At 47.4% G+C, this 15,100-nt stretch overlaps 2 protein-coding genes across 3 annotated transcripts in view; one reads left to right on the top strand and one right to left on the bottom strand.

Annotated features, from left to right (window-relative positions):
- Positions 1-15,100, bottom strand: part of VIPR1 (vasoactive intestinal peptide receptor 1) — a 111,098-nt gene that overhangs the window by 55,735 nt on the left and 40,263 nt on the right. The gene's annotated exons all lie outside the window — the stretch shown is intronic.
- Positions 5,060-9,803, top strand: LYZL4 (lysozyme like 4). 2 transcript variants are annotated; one of them, XM_020872413.2, is made up of 5 exons: positions 5,060-5,109; positions 6,148-6,362; positions 6,467-6,616; positions 7,285-7,363; positions 9,550-9,803. In XM_020872413.2, exons 2-5 carry the CDS (start codon positions 6,224-6,226, stop codon positions 9,617-9,619), a joined length of 438 nt encoding a protein of 145 aa, XP_020728072.2. In that variant the 5' UTR covers positions 5,060-5,109; positions 6,148-6,223; the 3' UTR covers positions 9,620-9,803. The 2 variants fall into 2 exon arrangements, with proteins under 2 accessions (XP_020728072.2, XP_020728071.2); XM_020872412.2 differs by having other exon boundaries at positions 5,064-5,246.

The following is a 15,100-nucleotide window of genomic DNA, read 5'->3' as shown; positions in this document are numbered from 1 at the left end:
AGATTCGACTCAGCAGACCTGAGGTGGGCCTGAGATTCTGCATTTCTAACACACTTTCAGTGACACTCCTGCTTCTCCAAGGTCCTCATGACTAAGAGCAAAGGTCTAGGTCAAAGGCTTTCAACTCTGGCAGCACTCTCCCCGGTGGCACCTGGGGAGTTGTAGAAATACCAGTGCTTGGGCCCTACTTTCAGATTGTAGGTCCTGTAGGACCTACTAGCTCCTACTCCCTAGTTTGTAGTGTGACACCCCAGATGCCTCTGACGTGCAGCCAGGGTAGATGTCCCCCGGTCTCACCCCTCGGCCTACAGCCTCTGCCTGCCAGCTCGCCTCACTGCCAGTCTGGCTCACTCACACCACCTCTGTGCTGCACTCCTGGAGTCGCTTCTCCTTCATCCTTGGAACTCACGGAGGACTTCTTATGGACTAGAACTTTCCACACAACCTGATCTGATGAAGTCAGCATTACTTCTATCCCCATCTTGCAGACAGAGAAACCGAGGTTTGGAGAGTGAAACATCTTGTCTTAGGTCACACAGCTATTAAGCAGCAATGTCAGGACTCACCCAGGTCTTCTATTCCCGGAGCACAACAGCAGCAGCGTGAGGGTTTAAGAGGATGATGGCCTTGGGAGTCAGACAGACCTGGGGTCCACCACTCACTGTTGGTGTGACCTTAGGCAGGCTACCCAGATCCTGAAGTGTTGGGTCCTCCTCTGTAAAATGGAGCCACTTCTCAGGGCTATTGGGAACATAAAATGATGTGACCCATATAAGCCATTGCCCCCAAGGGCTTCCCAGGTGGAGCTAGTGGTAAAGAACCTGCCTGTCAATGCAGGAGACAAAAAAGACGGGAGTTTGATCCCTGGGTGAGGATGATTCCCTGGAGGAGGAAATGGCAACTCACTCCAGGATTCTTGCCTGGGAAATCCCATGGACAGAGAAGCCTGGTGGGCTACAGTCCTAGGGTTGCAAAGAGTTGGACGTGACTGAAATGACTTAGCATGCATGTACAGTATACACCAGAGCCTGGCCCCAGAAGAGGTTCTGGCCGTCTCCACATCACAGTACTTCCTGTGGGCCCATCTTCTTTGGCACTGGGCACAGATGTCTAGATTGTAAGTCATCTTTTCTGTGCTCTTGTCAACTCTTCAAACGGAAAGCAATTTCCTCCAAGGCAGAAAAATGCAAGTATGAGTATGAAATGCCTGTGGATGTGATTTTTTGGATTCATGGCTTCAAATTGGTTTTCTTTGCTCCAAGAGGCCTTGCTGTAAGAGGCAGTGGATTCACTAGTGCTTGTCAATGGATGGAATTGAGTGTCAATCAGTGGAAAATGATCGTGCTCAAAGCACGAATAAGTAATTACCCCACTGAAATCATTCATTCATTCATCTACTCATTCATTCATTCATTGCCTCTGTTCCCTCTGACCTCATGGGATTACTGAAGACAACTCAGTCTGAACCCCCCAACAACAGGCAAGGCTGTCTCTGTGTCTTGTTTCCCATCGTGCTGGGGGCTAGAAAGATGAGGAGGTCGCATGTGTTTTGCATATGTATCTCATGAGTATTTCATGTACACAAGGAGCTACTTTTTAGAAGCTCCACACCCAGGACTTTCCAATTTTAACTCTAAAAGTCCCAAATCCCTAGAAATCCCTGCATCCCAGACAAATGGGGACAGTTGGTCACCCTACCCCAACCACATGAGTCTGGGGGATGTCCCTTCTTTAACAACCCAACAGCTCTGTGCCTTTCTGCCTCCCTTCTCCAAGGAGGGCCCTTTAGTGTGAGGTGGTTCCTGCTGGTTTTCCTCATCTCCTTTGTGTCCCAAGCCTCTGGGATGGGAATGGTGGCTGCTTCCCACCCCCCACCCATGCTGAGACTCAAGGTCATGATGGGTCTCCTGCTGGCTCCCTGCTCAGGGTCTCTCTTGGCTCACCATGAGGTCTTTCTCCTTCCATGTCAGTAGCTGAGGGAGGCTTTATCCTACGCGGGAAACTAGAAGACTCTTCATAAAAGAGAACACCTCCTCTTCCCTCCCCCTTTCTGCAAACACACTTTGCCTCAGACAAGTGCTCAGTGAGTAGACAAAAGTGGGGCTATTTTCTTTCTGATGCCATTTCAGATAAAGTTTTAAAATATTCTTTGAAACTAGGCAAGCAACACCACAGCTAAAAATGCTTGGCTTTGAAAATAAACCTGTGGCAGATTTACACAGATCCTTTGAATCTGTCAGAGATGCTTTCAGCAGCAAGTACAAGTGTGACAAAGTGGGGGCTCATGCCACACAGCTTTGTTTTTCTTGCATAAGAAGCCTAGAGATGGGCGGCTGTTGATAGTGATTCAGGGATCAGGGGTGTCAGGCTCTGATTTGGTATCTGTGTCATTTTCTATGTCCTCTCGTGTCAAATAACAGCATCATGCCTTGGGTGGCTAAGTTCAAGGGGGAAGCAGGGTGGCCTTGAATGGTACACTCTCCTTCCTTGTCTCTGTTACCAAAGGGAAATCATTGCCAGAAGCTCTCTCCCCAGTGGGTTTCCCCTTACATCCTACTGGTCAGAACTGGGTCATATACCCATCTGTAGGCCAGGGACAGGGGCCACCTCCCTTGCAGTCCAGGGGTCTCTGCCAATGCCTAAACACTACTGAGGTTCTTTTAGGGAGGCATGGTTTTGGCTGGATGACCAAAAATGGATTCCCAGACTTCTCTGAGCTCAGAAGCCCCGAGTTCTGGTCCTGGTCCTATTTCTGTCTTGCTCAGATATGAATAACGTGGTGAACTGGATGCTCCTTCCCCAAGCCCTGATATGGCCTCTATGGGCCACTTGCAAAGACAGCAAGGAAGGTGAGCTGGCAGGGGGGTTTCTGCTTGAGATTGGCTCCATGGCAAGAAACACTTGTGAAAATAGGTAAACTAGATCATTCCAAAGAGAACTTCCACCTGGAATGTTCTTGAGTGTTTACAGGATTGACTGGCCAGCATCTGTTCTTATCTCCAGGCATTTTGTATGTTTGTGTGCAGACACTGTATAGATATAGATGCAGATACTGACACAGATACAAGTGTAATTATAGATTGTGTTATTGGGTGATGTCTGAAGAGCAGATGGATCTCCATCTGCTGGGGAAGGCTCAGGAGAAGTTCAGCTCAGGCCCAGGGCTGGGGAAAACTCAGAGACCACAGCCCTGTGAGGGCCGTGAGACTGAGGGACTCAGGGCTGGATCCCTATCCCCAATTAGAAGTGGCTGAGCCTGGCCCCATTTCAGGGACCCTGGCTCCTGTAAGAGACTTGGAACTTGCAGCCACCAGATCTATCTTACTGTTGGATTATAGGTGACAAATGATCTTTACAGAAACCAAAGCTGTGATGGAACAGCTGGAATGATCCCACTTATGTGCACATCTCTGTATTCTGGAACTAAAGGTGGCCTTCCCGTACACGCAGGTGTTCGCCACTTGTGGGAGGAGGGATCCCAGCAGCTTTGCTGGAAGACTTGGGACCAAAGATCAAAGATTGATGCCTGGATCACCAAGCCTGGGGAAAAGAAGATGAGTGGCCAGTGTGCTGGTCTGTAGCTTTCCCTGTAGAGCACGAGTGGCATATAAGATCACGACATCCCACTGCTGTCAGGGCTAAGCCTAACGCCTAGGCTAGAGTGCTGCCATCAAGATTTCTCCACATAAAGCACATTCTCTGCACCCCCTCCCCTCACCACCTTTATAATTAATACAAGCCAGAGAGGGAAGGAAACCACATCTGGTTCTAGGACTGCAGAAGAGGATGGTCTCACAGCGCACCTTCCTCAAAGCAAGCACATCTCTGTCCATTCCCAGAACCCAGAGAGTGTCCAGATAACAATAAGCTCATATAATATCCACTCCCAAGGCTACAACTTTCTCCGCTGATGCAAATTCTGTTCAGGTCATGGCCACTGAAATGATGATGCATTATTCCTTGGAGAGGGATTATAGCATCAGAGCTTCCAGGGATCCCAGGGACCAGCTAGGGCTGCTCCCTTGGAAATGCTCCCAGAAGCAGAGTGTGGATGTCTCATAGTAGAAATGACCATAACCCTCATGCCTCCAGTCCAGGCCCCCTGGCAGAAGCTTGTTTGTGGGTAGCTCCAAATGATGTAAATGGAGAGAGTATCCTGAAGAGTCTGGGTGAACCAATGCAGTCACATGTAGCCTTAAAAGTGGACACAGCTGGGGAAGGATAGGCTAAAAGAAACTGGGAAAGTAGCATTGATATATCTCCAGTGTCCAGTGTCACCTACATCGGCAGGCAGATTCTTTACCACTGTGCTACCTAGGAAGCCCTTAAAAGTATATCTACACACACTATCACATGTAGAATGGAGAGCTGGTGGGAAGCTACACAGGGAGCCCAGCCTGGTATTCTGTGACGACCTAGAGGGGTGGAATTGGGGTGGGGGGTCTCAAGAGGAAGGGGATATATATAAATAATTATGACTGATTCATGCCGATGTACAGCAGAGACCATCACAGCATTGGAAAGCAAGTATCTTTCCCCCACTCCCAAAAAAAAAGTGGGAGAGGAAGCAGAAAGTGAGTCCATGAGATACAACAGTGGAAGGGGAGATAAGTGAGATTCAACGTGAAAGAGGGTTTTCAACCACCCTTGCCATCTTTGAAGATAGAAGAAAGAGGTAAAGCCTAGAAAGGCAGATGGCCCCCAGCAGCTGGAAATGACCCTCAGCTGATAGCCAAGCAAGGAAACAGAGATCTCAGTGATAATCGCTACAAGGACTGTAGTCTGCCAACCACCTAAATGAGCAAGGGAATGGATCCCCTTCAGGTCCCCTAGGAAGGAAAACAACACTGCCAACACTTTGCTTTTAGCCTGGTGAGCCCTGTTAGACTTCTGACCTATAGAACTTCAAGATAATACTTTTGTGTTATTGAAGCTGCTAAGCTGAAGGTAACTTGTTATAGCAGCAATAGAAAACTGATACAAATGCATTGGTGACCAACTGCTCCCTGTGTCGGAATATTCTGGTGCATAGCAACTGATGTCATAGAAAAGATTCTAGAAGAGCAGATCAGGAAGAAGTACTTACGGTTTGGAAGCTCTTGAGCGAAGGTGAATGGGTTATCAAGGCAGTGAAAAGTCCAGAGAACAGAGTGTAGATAGAGCAACTTTCCTGCAATAAATGAAAGGCTGCCACAGTGCCTGCTCTCCCCTTCCTCTGAGGAGGCACCAAGGGCCTCGGAAGAAGGGTGAGTGGGTGTATCTTGGGCAGGAACTGGGACAGGCAGGATGATCCCTGGCTGCAGGAGATGCTTATCAGCAAACTCACTTACTGCTCATCCAATGACAGTTCTGTTGGGAAGAGGAGGTTTTTGTTTATTCATTCATTCACTCACTCATCAAAGATTCACTGTGGACCTACTGTGTCCCAAGGTCTGTTCTGAGGATAAAGCAGAGAGCAAGACAGGCCAAGTTTCTGCAAGCCTGCTGCTTATACTCTCACAGGGGAGGTAGATGAATGAATGAATGAACAAAGACCTTTCTGAAATTTACATATATGATGAAGAAAACAGAAGCAGCTGTTTTCGTGATAGGGCAGTGGGCAGGTGATCCTATTTGAGTTGGTGAGCTTGTTTGAGCTGAGACTGTGAACAGGAAAGGGCAGGCTCTGTGATGGTTGGGGGAAATCATGGTCTAGGCAGAAGGAAGAGCAGGTGCAAAGGACCTGTGGTAGACATAAGATGGGCATGTACAAAGAAAGGAAATGTGCAAGGTGAATGTGATGGTGTGAAGGTGAATGAGGTGTGAAAGGAGAGGCTTTGTGAGGCTAAGGGACTTCTCTGCCATTTCCAATGAATCTGTGGCACGTCTGGACTGGACCAGTCTCCCTGTGAGGACAAGAGAAAAGGTCCCTGGAGTTCTGTTTGTAGAAAATCTGGGGTCAAGACAGTGTAAAGGTTAAGGCCACAGCTCAGAATTTGTATTCCAGGATAAAAAGCAGTGGTGGAATAATCTGACAGTGGCCATTGTGCTATTCATGGCGGGACTCTGATGGATTAAGTATTGTGGTTAAGTCAGGAAGGCCTCTCCCTTTTCTGAACATACTGAGTTGTATACCCCCTGACTCACAGCACCTTTCTCTTCTGCCAGGGTCCCTGTGATCTCAGTGGGGATTGTTTGTGACTCCATCCTCTCACCTAGCAGCCAGCGCCCTGGGCTGGGGAAGATGAAGGTGTCCATGGTGCTGTCTCTCATTGGGTACCTGGTGGTTCCAAGTGACACTGCGGTTCTGGGGCGCTGCGTGGTGGCTAAGAAGCTCCATGATGGAGGCCTGAGTGATTTTGAGGGCTACAGCCTTGAAAACTGTGAGTGGCCCCTCTCAACCCTCCTCCTCACCTCTTTCACCACTAGCTCCTTTCTAGGCTTCCCCAGGGCTCCTCTGAGCCACACTCTGTCTGTTCCATCTCAGGGGTGTGCCTGGCTTATTTTGAGAGCAAGTTCAACCCTATGGCTGTCTATGAAAACTCGCGCAGTGACTTCATTGGCTATGGCCTCTTTCAGATCCGCAACCATGACTGGTGTGACCACGGCAGGAACCGCTGCCACATGTCTTGCTCCGGTAGGTCCCTCCCTCCTTCCGTGCTGGGGGCTGTGGAGGGTGGAGGGCAGCCGTGTTGAGCTCAGAGGGCTGCTTTCCCCGTGACCAGAGCTTACAAGTTTGGAGCTGAGAGGAGGAGGGCCTGGTGGAGGCTGGATTGAGCCAAATCCAGAGTGGGGTCACAGGAGGCTGTGCTGCACTGGCGAGTCCACAGGGAGAGAGCTGTGGGCTTGGTGGCCTGGGATGCGGCGGTGGAGACTCATGTCCAGACGGGCAGAGGAGGAGGCAGGGAGGAGCATGAGGGGTGAGACCAGGCAGCCCTGGCTAGGCCTAGTATAACTGACTCTTCCTCAAGGGGAGCAGAGGCTGCCACTTTGACACTTCGAAGTGATCACTGGGAGAAGACAGGCCTGTAATGTATATCTCGTAAGATGATGATGTGTGTTTATCTCCAGAATCCAATGGGAGAAATATTCAACTATCTGTAGTAGAGGTGGTATGGGGTGTTGTGATGAAAATATGGTAGAATAGATATTCTGAAAAACCCTCCCACTAGATAAAATGTAAAAAACACACACACACACAAATAACCCCCTCTCTAACCTGAGCTCCTGGTAGCTCCCTTGATATCACTCTAACTTAGCTGCCGAGTGGTGACGTTGTATCATTCCACTTCATTTTCTTCACAGCTTTACTGAATCCAGATTTAAATAAGACAATCGAATGTGCCAAGACAATTGTAAAAGGGAAAAGAGGGATGGGAGCATGGTAAGTAGCCTGTGTTCCTGACTTTCACCCACACATCAGGTCCTATTAGTTTGTGACTTTTGATGGGTGGTGGTGGTGGTTTAGTCGCTAAGTTGTGTTCGACTCTTTGTGGCCCCATGGACCATAGCCCGCTAGGCTCCTCTGTCCATGGGATTTCCCATGTGAGGATACTGGAGTGGGTTGCCATTCCTTCTTCAGGAGAATCTTCCCAACCCAGGGATTGAACCCACATATCCAGCAGTGCGGGTGGTCTCCTACATTGCAGGCGGATTCTTTACCACTGAGCCACCAGGGAAACCTGTCATGTTGCTTATGTGCTAGAGAACACATGGAGAAGGAAATGGCAACCCACTCCAGTATTCTTGCCTGGAGAATCCTAGGGACAGAGGAGCCTGGTGGGCTGCCGTCTATGGGGTCGCACAGAGTCGGACACGACTGAAGCGACTTAGCAGCAGCAGAGTATACACATCACCTAGGAAGCCTTCTCCCACTGATCTTACTTTGACTACATTTGAAATTAACACATGAATGTCAAAACATCTGAAATGGATGAATTTATATATGCTAATACGTTCATTCATTCTAATACTCAACAGTCAGATATTAAGTGATCACTCATCCTATGCAAGGCACTAAGCCAGGCATGTAGGTTATACCTGAGCAAATGAAACCAATCCCCACCTTTACAGGGTTTATAGGACAGTGTTGCTTTTATGTGTCTCATATATTTCCTAGTTAGATGTGTAGCGACCAAGATGGAGCCAAGGTTAAGATGAAAGATTGTAAAGAAATCAAACCATGTTTTTCTCTCTGCTGGAACAGTATCCAGCACAAAATAACCTACATTAAGTTTTTGTTAAATAAATCATAAAATAGAATCATCATTTTTAAAGTACTTAACTGGTAGTCCTTCTTGAAACTTATGTTGATACAAAAAGTGAGATAGGGAATCCAGCTTCGTATTTTTCAAATGCTAGTCGGTAGTCTTGACACCACTTCTGCCTTAACCCATTTTCTCACTAATAGATTGCATTTTAAAGAGGGAATCCTCTTGTTAATGTTAACTGTCTTTTGAGTGTTTGAAATTTCTTTCATACATAGTCTTGACTTTCCAGTTAATTTGGAAGCTTGGCTGGCCCCCTAGGGTAAGCACTAATGAGATAAAATATCTTTGTTGTGTGGCACTAAGTAGAAATGTGTTGGCCCAGGCTGATCAAGTCTTCTCATTACGCAGAATTCCCAGTGAATTGAGCTCTTATTAAGTTAATAAGCTGCCGTGGCTTTTCCAAAGCTCAGATCAGGCTGCTCTGTGAAGTTGGTGTGGACAGGATGGGAGAGGACCCAGGCCACCACTCCTTCCTCCTCAACGTCCTCAGGAGTCCCATCTGCAATGCCTGCTCAGGGCTAAGGAGGCTGCTGTGATTTCTGAAAATATGTCTGTGTGCTCACCCTGCTGCCTTGTAGCCACGAGGGGCCAGGGGACCCCAGCCACTGTTCCAACTGTGGGACAACCTACCATGGAACCTCATACCCGACCAAGGGATGAGATGAACTAACAGGATATCTAATGGTCTGCAGCTGGCCTGGTGATTCCAACAGCTTCTGGGATAAGAGAGGAGGACATGGGGTCTGGAAGCTGGCCAAGGGGCTGGGAATAGCAGGGTTATGTTTACGGGCACCAGGAGGAAAGGTAGAGAAACCCAGTCCAGCTGACCTAGGCAGGGTCGAGGAGCTGGAAGGAATTTTGGAAGGTGAAGGGTGAAACAGGTGCATGGAGAGGTGGCCCTGGCTTGGGGATGGGGTTTCCATTTCAGAACTAGAATCTGCCAAGTACTCACCACACATGTCACAGAACTTCTCCGATGCTCCCTTCAGGGAAGTTAAAAATGCCTTGCAGGACTGGAGAAGGATTTCACAGTTCACAGCTCAGCCTCCCCATCTCACAGTGTGGGGTTTATGAGAATGGGGGTGTTGTATAGCGGATGGAGGGAGCACCCGCGCTCACGCCTGCGAGAGTTGGAGGAACCATGGAGAGAGACATACTTGGGATGCACAAAAGCCTTCAGAACTGTGCCCACTCAAGTGCTCCAGGCATCAGGCAAGGGGCGTCAATGGGCCAGCGGGGGCTGAGCTGCAAAGATAGGGAGCCCCCTCTGGTTCACTCTCCCCGGCCTTCCTCCCTCTAGGCCCTCTTGGACTCTCAACTGCCAGCACTCTGACACTCTGGCACGGTGGTTGGACGGATGCAAGCTGTAGCTGCTGGGAAAGCCGCTGCCACACTTGCCGCTGGCATCTTCCTAGTGGAGATGCTGTCCTGCTTCACTGCCTTTACTCATCCTGTTGATTATCCCACCGCGGGATGCTCCAGAGGGGAGACGGCAAAAGTTTGCTTCATTTGGGGATGCAGGATGCAGAATAAACTGCTAGTTACTCAACCTGGCCCAAAGGGTTCTGCTTGTCTTATTGTACTGTGATTGTTATGGTGGACATCATTATTCACCATTATCATGCTTCCTTATCGTTCCTTATTCCTTAATCTTGGGTGAAGGACTTTTTTTCGCCCCAAGCACTAATTGCTGCTTCCCAAGTAGGGAGATGATGGTACTATTTTTTTTTATTTAAAACAAGTTTTATTTATGTTGACCACACCTTGTGGCATGTGGGATCTTAGTTTCCTGGCCAGGGATTGAATTTGGCCCCCTGTATGGAGAGCGTGGTATCTTAGCCACAGGGAAGTCCCTTCTTGCACTTTTAAAATTAAACAACATACATTTAATAGGTAAAACTTGGAGAGTACAGAGTCATAAAGAAGGAAATTAAAAATGCTCATCTGGAAGCAGTTTTCATTACTGTTACGTAGACACAGTTGAGGGCACCATACGAGTAAGGATGGTTAGTGTTAGTCTGTTTATATGCCCTTTCCTACTTCAGGGTGGATGTGGGCATATTTGTTTCCATATAAGCTTGAACTCCTACTGTGTACACAGTTCTGTATCTTGCTTTTTTTCACTTCATATTTTGTGGTCTAACATTTCCAAAATTGAAGGCAGGAGGATAAGGGAACGACAGAGGATAAGATGGTTGGATGGCATCATCAACTCAACGAACATGAGTTTGAGCAAACTCCGGAGCTGGTGAAGGACAGGGAAGCCTGGCATGCTGCAGTTCATGGAGTAGCAAAGAGTTGGACATGACTGAGTGACTGAACAACTACAATATTTCCATGACTGAGACGGGGATCCCAGCACCGTTTTTAACAACTGCATGATCTCCATTTAGCGGACAAACTATAATGTAGTTTACACATGACTGTTTATACCCCCTCTTGTTACTCTGTTCGATCTATACAAGAACAGAACAAGGTGATGTGACTGAATCATGGCCGCCTGAAAGTCAGGCAACACAGAGAGCAAGTCAGCCCTTTGTTTTGTTTGCATCCTGGTCTCGTTCAGAAAGCTGAAGAAAGAGCTGCAAGTGAGAATTTCAGAGGCAGAACTTCTCCTTACTCTCAGCTCTGACTGATCAGCTTAATCAGTTGGTTTTGTATGGCTTCCCCCACCTCCAGGGAAAAGGGTGTTTGATAGTTCCTGCCCACACAGCACGAATCATACAGTGAAATTCCTGCTGGCAGCCTCCCTTGCTGTTGAGGTCACCGAGAAGCTTTGGAGACCATGAGAGCTCCTCACTGAGCTGGGAACACACACCGTCTCCAAGGGTGGGGCTGCATGCGATAATGCACCTGATTTCAACCCAACATTATCCCAGACATTAATGGCCACCTACAATTGATTAAAACTATCTCCTCAAGCGCTACAGCCACTGGGCTGCCGCCTCCTTCCAGCCCATTACTTCTGCCACGGCTCACCGTCCTCTAATAGCCACTTGTGTCAACATGGGCATGAAGCTTGAGGACAAAGCAAATGTTAATGTATCGATCAGACTGCCCTCTCTAGGGTTTCCCAACACTGTCTCCTGGTGTGATGCTCTCAAAGCCACTGATGATGGGCCTTCCAATGAGCTCTCATCCCGGGGCCAGATCTCACTGTCTGGTTTATTCATTTATTTACGGTTGTGCGGGGTCTTCATTGCTGCACAGGTTTTTCTGCAGTTGTGGTGAGCCAGGGCGAGCCTTCATTGCAGTGCACAAGCTCCTCGTAGCCGTGGTTTCTCCTGGGGAGCACAGGCTGTAGGGCATGCGGGCTTCAGAAGCTGTGGCTCCCAGGTCCTAGAGCTCAGGCTCAATAGTTGTGGTACACAGGCTTAGCTGCTCTGTGGCATGTGGGATCTTCCCAGACCAGGGACTGAACCCATATCTCCCGCATTGACAGGTGGATTCTGCACCACTGAGAAACCAGGAAAGCCACCCTCCCTATCTGGTTTACAGAATGATCAAAGCTAGATTTAAAAAATCTCATGAACAATGACTCCTGGGATCTCCCTGGTGTGGTCAGTGGCTAAGACTCTATACCTCCAATGTAAGGGGGCCTGGGTTCCATTCCTGATCAGGGAACTAGATTCTGCTGCAGCTAAGACCCAGCATGGCCAAATAAATAAGTAAAAATAAATATTAAACAAACAAACAAAAATGACTCCTGTTACTGTTACTTCTATCACTAGAAGCTACCATATTAACTCCAGTTTTACAAAATAATATACTGAGGCCTTTGCATGCAATATTTTCAGACCTTGCAAAACCTTATAAGGCAAATATGAATCATAACTCTATCACAGGTGGGGAAATTGAAGTTTGGGGGGCTAAAAAACTTGACTTTACTCCAGCCTGGTAGGTGATGGGGACGTAAAGGGTATCCTCCCCAAACCTATGACTTCCTCACACAGCCCCTCCAAACTCTGGTACTGTATCAGTGTTAATTTTCCATCCCGTTAATTAGCTGGAAAATCAAGTCTCCAGTTTTTGAATGAAAGACTTGCTATTGAAGGAACTTTAGGCAACAGGCACAAAACAATGGGTCACTGTCAGAGTGCTCAGAGGATTGAAATTGAGGCCCCAGGAGATGAAGTAACTTTTTCAACTACAGAAAAATCAATGAAGAAGGCAGCGCGGTGACTTGTAATTTTTCCACACTTGTGTCACCATGAAAATCACCTGTACTGGCTGTTAAAATGCTGATTCCCGGGCTATGCCCTTTGTCTACTGAGTCACAGTTGCTGTCTCTGACCTGTTAAGTATCAATGTGCACCAGTTTCTATGAGCTGGGGAATGTCTATTACCTCCATTCTGCCCTCTAAATGTCTGCAAATGTAGCTCAGTGGAGAAGCCAAACCTGCATCTGAAACCCTATTGGTCCAGGTACCTCCTGGGCTCCCAGCTCCTCCAACTGCAGGAAGAGCAGAGAAGCAGGGGTGTTGCTCATGATGCCTCAGTGGGAGATTTATTTACTACAACAACAGGGAAGTGGGAGGGTGGGATGCACTGGGAGATTGGGACCGACATATATGCACTGTTATGTATAAAGTAGATAACTAATGAGAACCTACTATATAGCATAGGGAAGTCTACTCAATGCTCTGTGGTGACCCAAATGGGAAGGAAATACAAAAAAGAGGGGCTCTATGTACACAGCTAACTGATTCACTTTGCTATATGGCAGAAACTAACCCAACACTGTAAAGAAACTATACTCCAATAGAAGTTAATAAAGAGACAAAAATGATTGTACAAATCCTCAGAGGTCTGATTTAATTTGGTTAATTTTTTAAGTACTTATTGCAGCAAAAAATTTTAATGTACTTTGTTTCTTCTCGTGTATTTATTTTTGGCTGTGCAGCATCTTTGTTTTTTAAACTTATTCATTTCTAAATGAAGGATAATTGCTTTACAGAATTGTGTTCGTGTGTCTTTGTTGCTTTGCTCAGACTTTCTCTAATTGCAGCGAGTGGGGGCTACTCTCTAGTTGTGGTGTGTGGGCTTCTCATTGCAGTGGCTTCTCTTGTTGCAGAACACAGGCTCTAGGCACACAAGTTCAAAAGTTGTGGTGCATGGGCTTAGGTGTTCTGTGATATGTGGGATTGTCCCAGACCAGGGATTGAACCCATGTCACCTGAATTGGCAGGCAAATTCTTATCCACTGCGCCATCAGGGAAGTCCACTTTGTTTCTTTTGATTATTAATTTTCACATCGCTCCATAAGCTCATAATATAAAGAGCAAAATAGACATTACTGTGAAAGAGATGACTGCTCATTATCAGTGGCTTTGAGAGCACCACGCCAGGAGTTGGTGTTGGGAGACCTTGCCACTACTGCATCTCCGGGAACAACAGCTCACAAATCTGGCATGGATGAGCCTTCATAGGTTTTGACTACAACTACGTGTCCTCATCCTCTTGGCCATCCCTGAGACATATAGGGGAGAATCCAATTTTGGCTACATCCATCATATTCTCTGTCCTTGAACTCAGGGGCTAGACCTCGGGTTGCTGAGTCATGGACAAGTCAGTTCACTAAGGAGGTCATCAGCAAACCTACTGCTGAGTCCATATACCTGCCCCTGGCTCCTGCCCGCCTCCAGCCTTTGGTTGGCTGTTCCTTTTTACTCTGTGGGATCCAGCAGTATTTACACAGTGTGTACTCCGTCACTCAATTGTGTTCAACTCTTCATGACCCTTTGGTCTGTAGCCCACCAGGCTCCTCTATCCAGAGGGTTTTTCAGGCAAGAATACTGGAGTGGGTTGCCGTTTCCTCCTCCAGGGGATCTTCCTGACCCAGGGATCAAATCAGAGTCTTTTGTGTCTCCTGCGTTGCAGGCAGATTCTTTACCACACTGGGGAAGCATTTACACAGTACATACTGCTTTTTGTTTAAGATAGCCAGAATAGGCTTGTCTCATATGCCATCCTAAGAAACTTAATCCAATGGAGAATTTTTTTAAAAACCCAAAAAACAAAACCGCAGATGGTTTACACCAGTGAAGGTTCAAAGAGATGCTACTATATAGTCAAGGTTCCTAGTTCTGTGTCTGCACAAAGTAGGTCATCAACACGCACAATACATACCTCATCTCCCTTCCTTGTCTCCTTTTGGGTGCCTACTTGAGAGATATTACCTCAAGAGGCCAGAAGGCTCTGGAGTCTTGTCCTACTGTTCCAGGAGCCCACAGTCCTCTGCCCATCTCATCTCCATGCTAACGCAATTTCTGAGCATGACATATTGTGAGTGTGGCAAAAAATTCTGGAAGATTTATTAAGTTCCCTAGTTCTTGTAGGTCAGGGACAATTTCTTATAAATTCTTGCTTTTGCTAAACACTTTAATATGCCATTGTCTAGGCAACAGAATTTTCCTCAATTAGATTTTAAGGCTAATAGGGGGAAGAACTTTCCCCCTTCCTCTCCAACACTATCAAGAGAGGCCATAAGTCCTGATCAAGAGCTTGTGCCTTGCAGGGGAACTTCAAACGTGATTCTGTTTTGCAGCAGAACTGAGTCCTACCTCCTGCCCCAGACCTGATGTCTTGCTGAGGCGGTGGGGGCTGCCAGTGGGAAGAACCCTCAGTCACAGTGGACCCCACAGTGGAGTCCCAGTACTGCCCAAACAGTCTCCCACCAGGGGACACTGACCCCTGAGAATGAGTCACTCATCTGGTTCAGATCATCAGCCACATAAGCTCAGAAATTCAATCTTTCAAGTCCCAGAAGTTATTATTGCTTGAATAAACATCACCAATAAGGGAGCTGAGAATAAACCAGAAAGGAATTTACTAATTTCAAGCAGCCTAGA

Source organism: Odocoileus virginianus, chromosome 26 (genome assembly GCF_023699985.2).
Source record: "Odocoileus virginianus isolate 20LAN1187 ecotype Illinois chromosome 26, Ovbor_1.2, whole genome shotgun sequence".
Taxonomy (NCBI): Eukaryota; Metazoa; Chordata; class Mammalia; order Artiodactyla; family Cervidae; genus Odocoileus; species Odocoileus virginianus.
Note: the sequence above shows the minus strand (reverse complement) of the source record. Positions and strands in the feature narration are given on the sequence as shown.

What these genes read in the sequence shown, in the direction of transcription:
- LYZL4 (XM_020872413.2), top strand. Translation starts at nt 6,224, where the DNA reads ATGAAGGTGTCCATGGTGCTGTCTCTCATTGGGTACCTGGTGGTTCCA. An exon ending in CTGCCACATGTCTTGCTCCG is followed by an intron (nt 6,617 to 7,284) that starts GTAGGTCCCTCC and finishes TTTTCTTCACAG; the next exon opens with CTTTACTGAATCCAGATTTA. An exon ending in AAAAGAGGGATGGGAGCATG is followed by an intron (nt 7,364 to 9,549) that starts GTAAGTAGCCTG and finishes TCCTCCCTCTAG; the next exon opens with GCCCTCTTGGACTCTCAACT.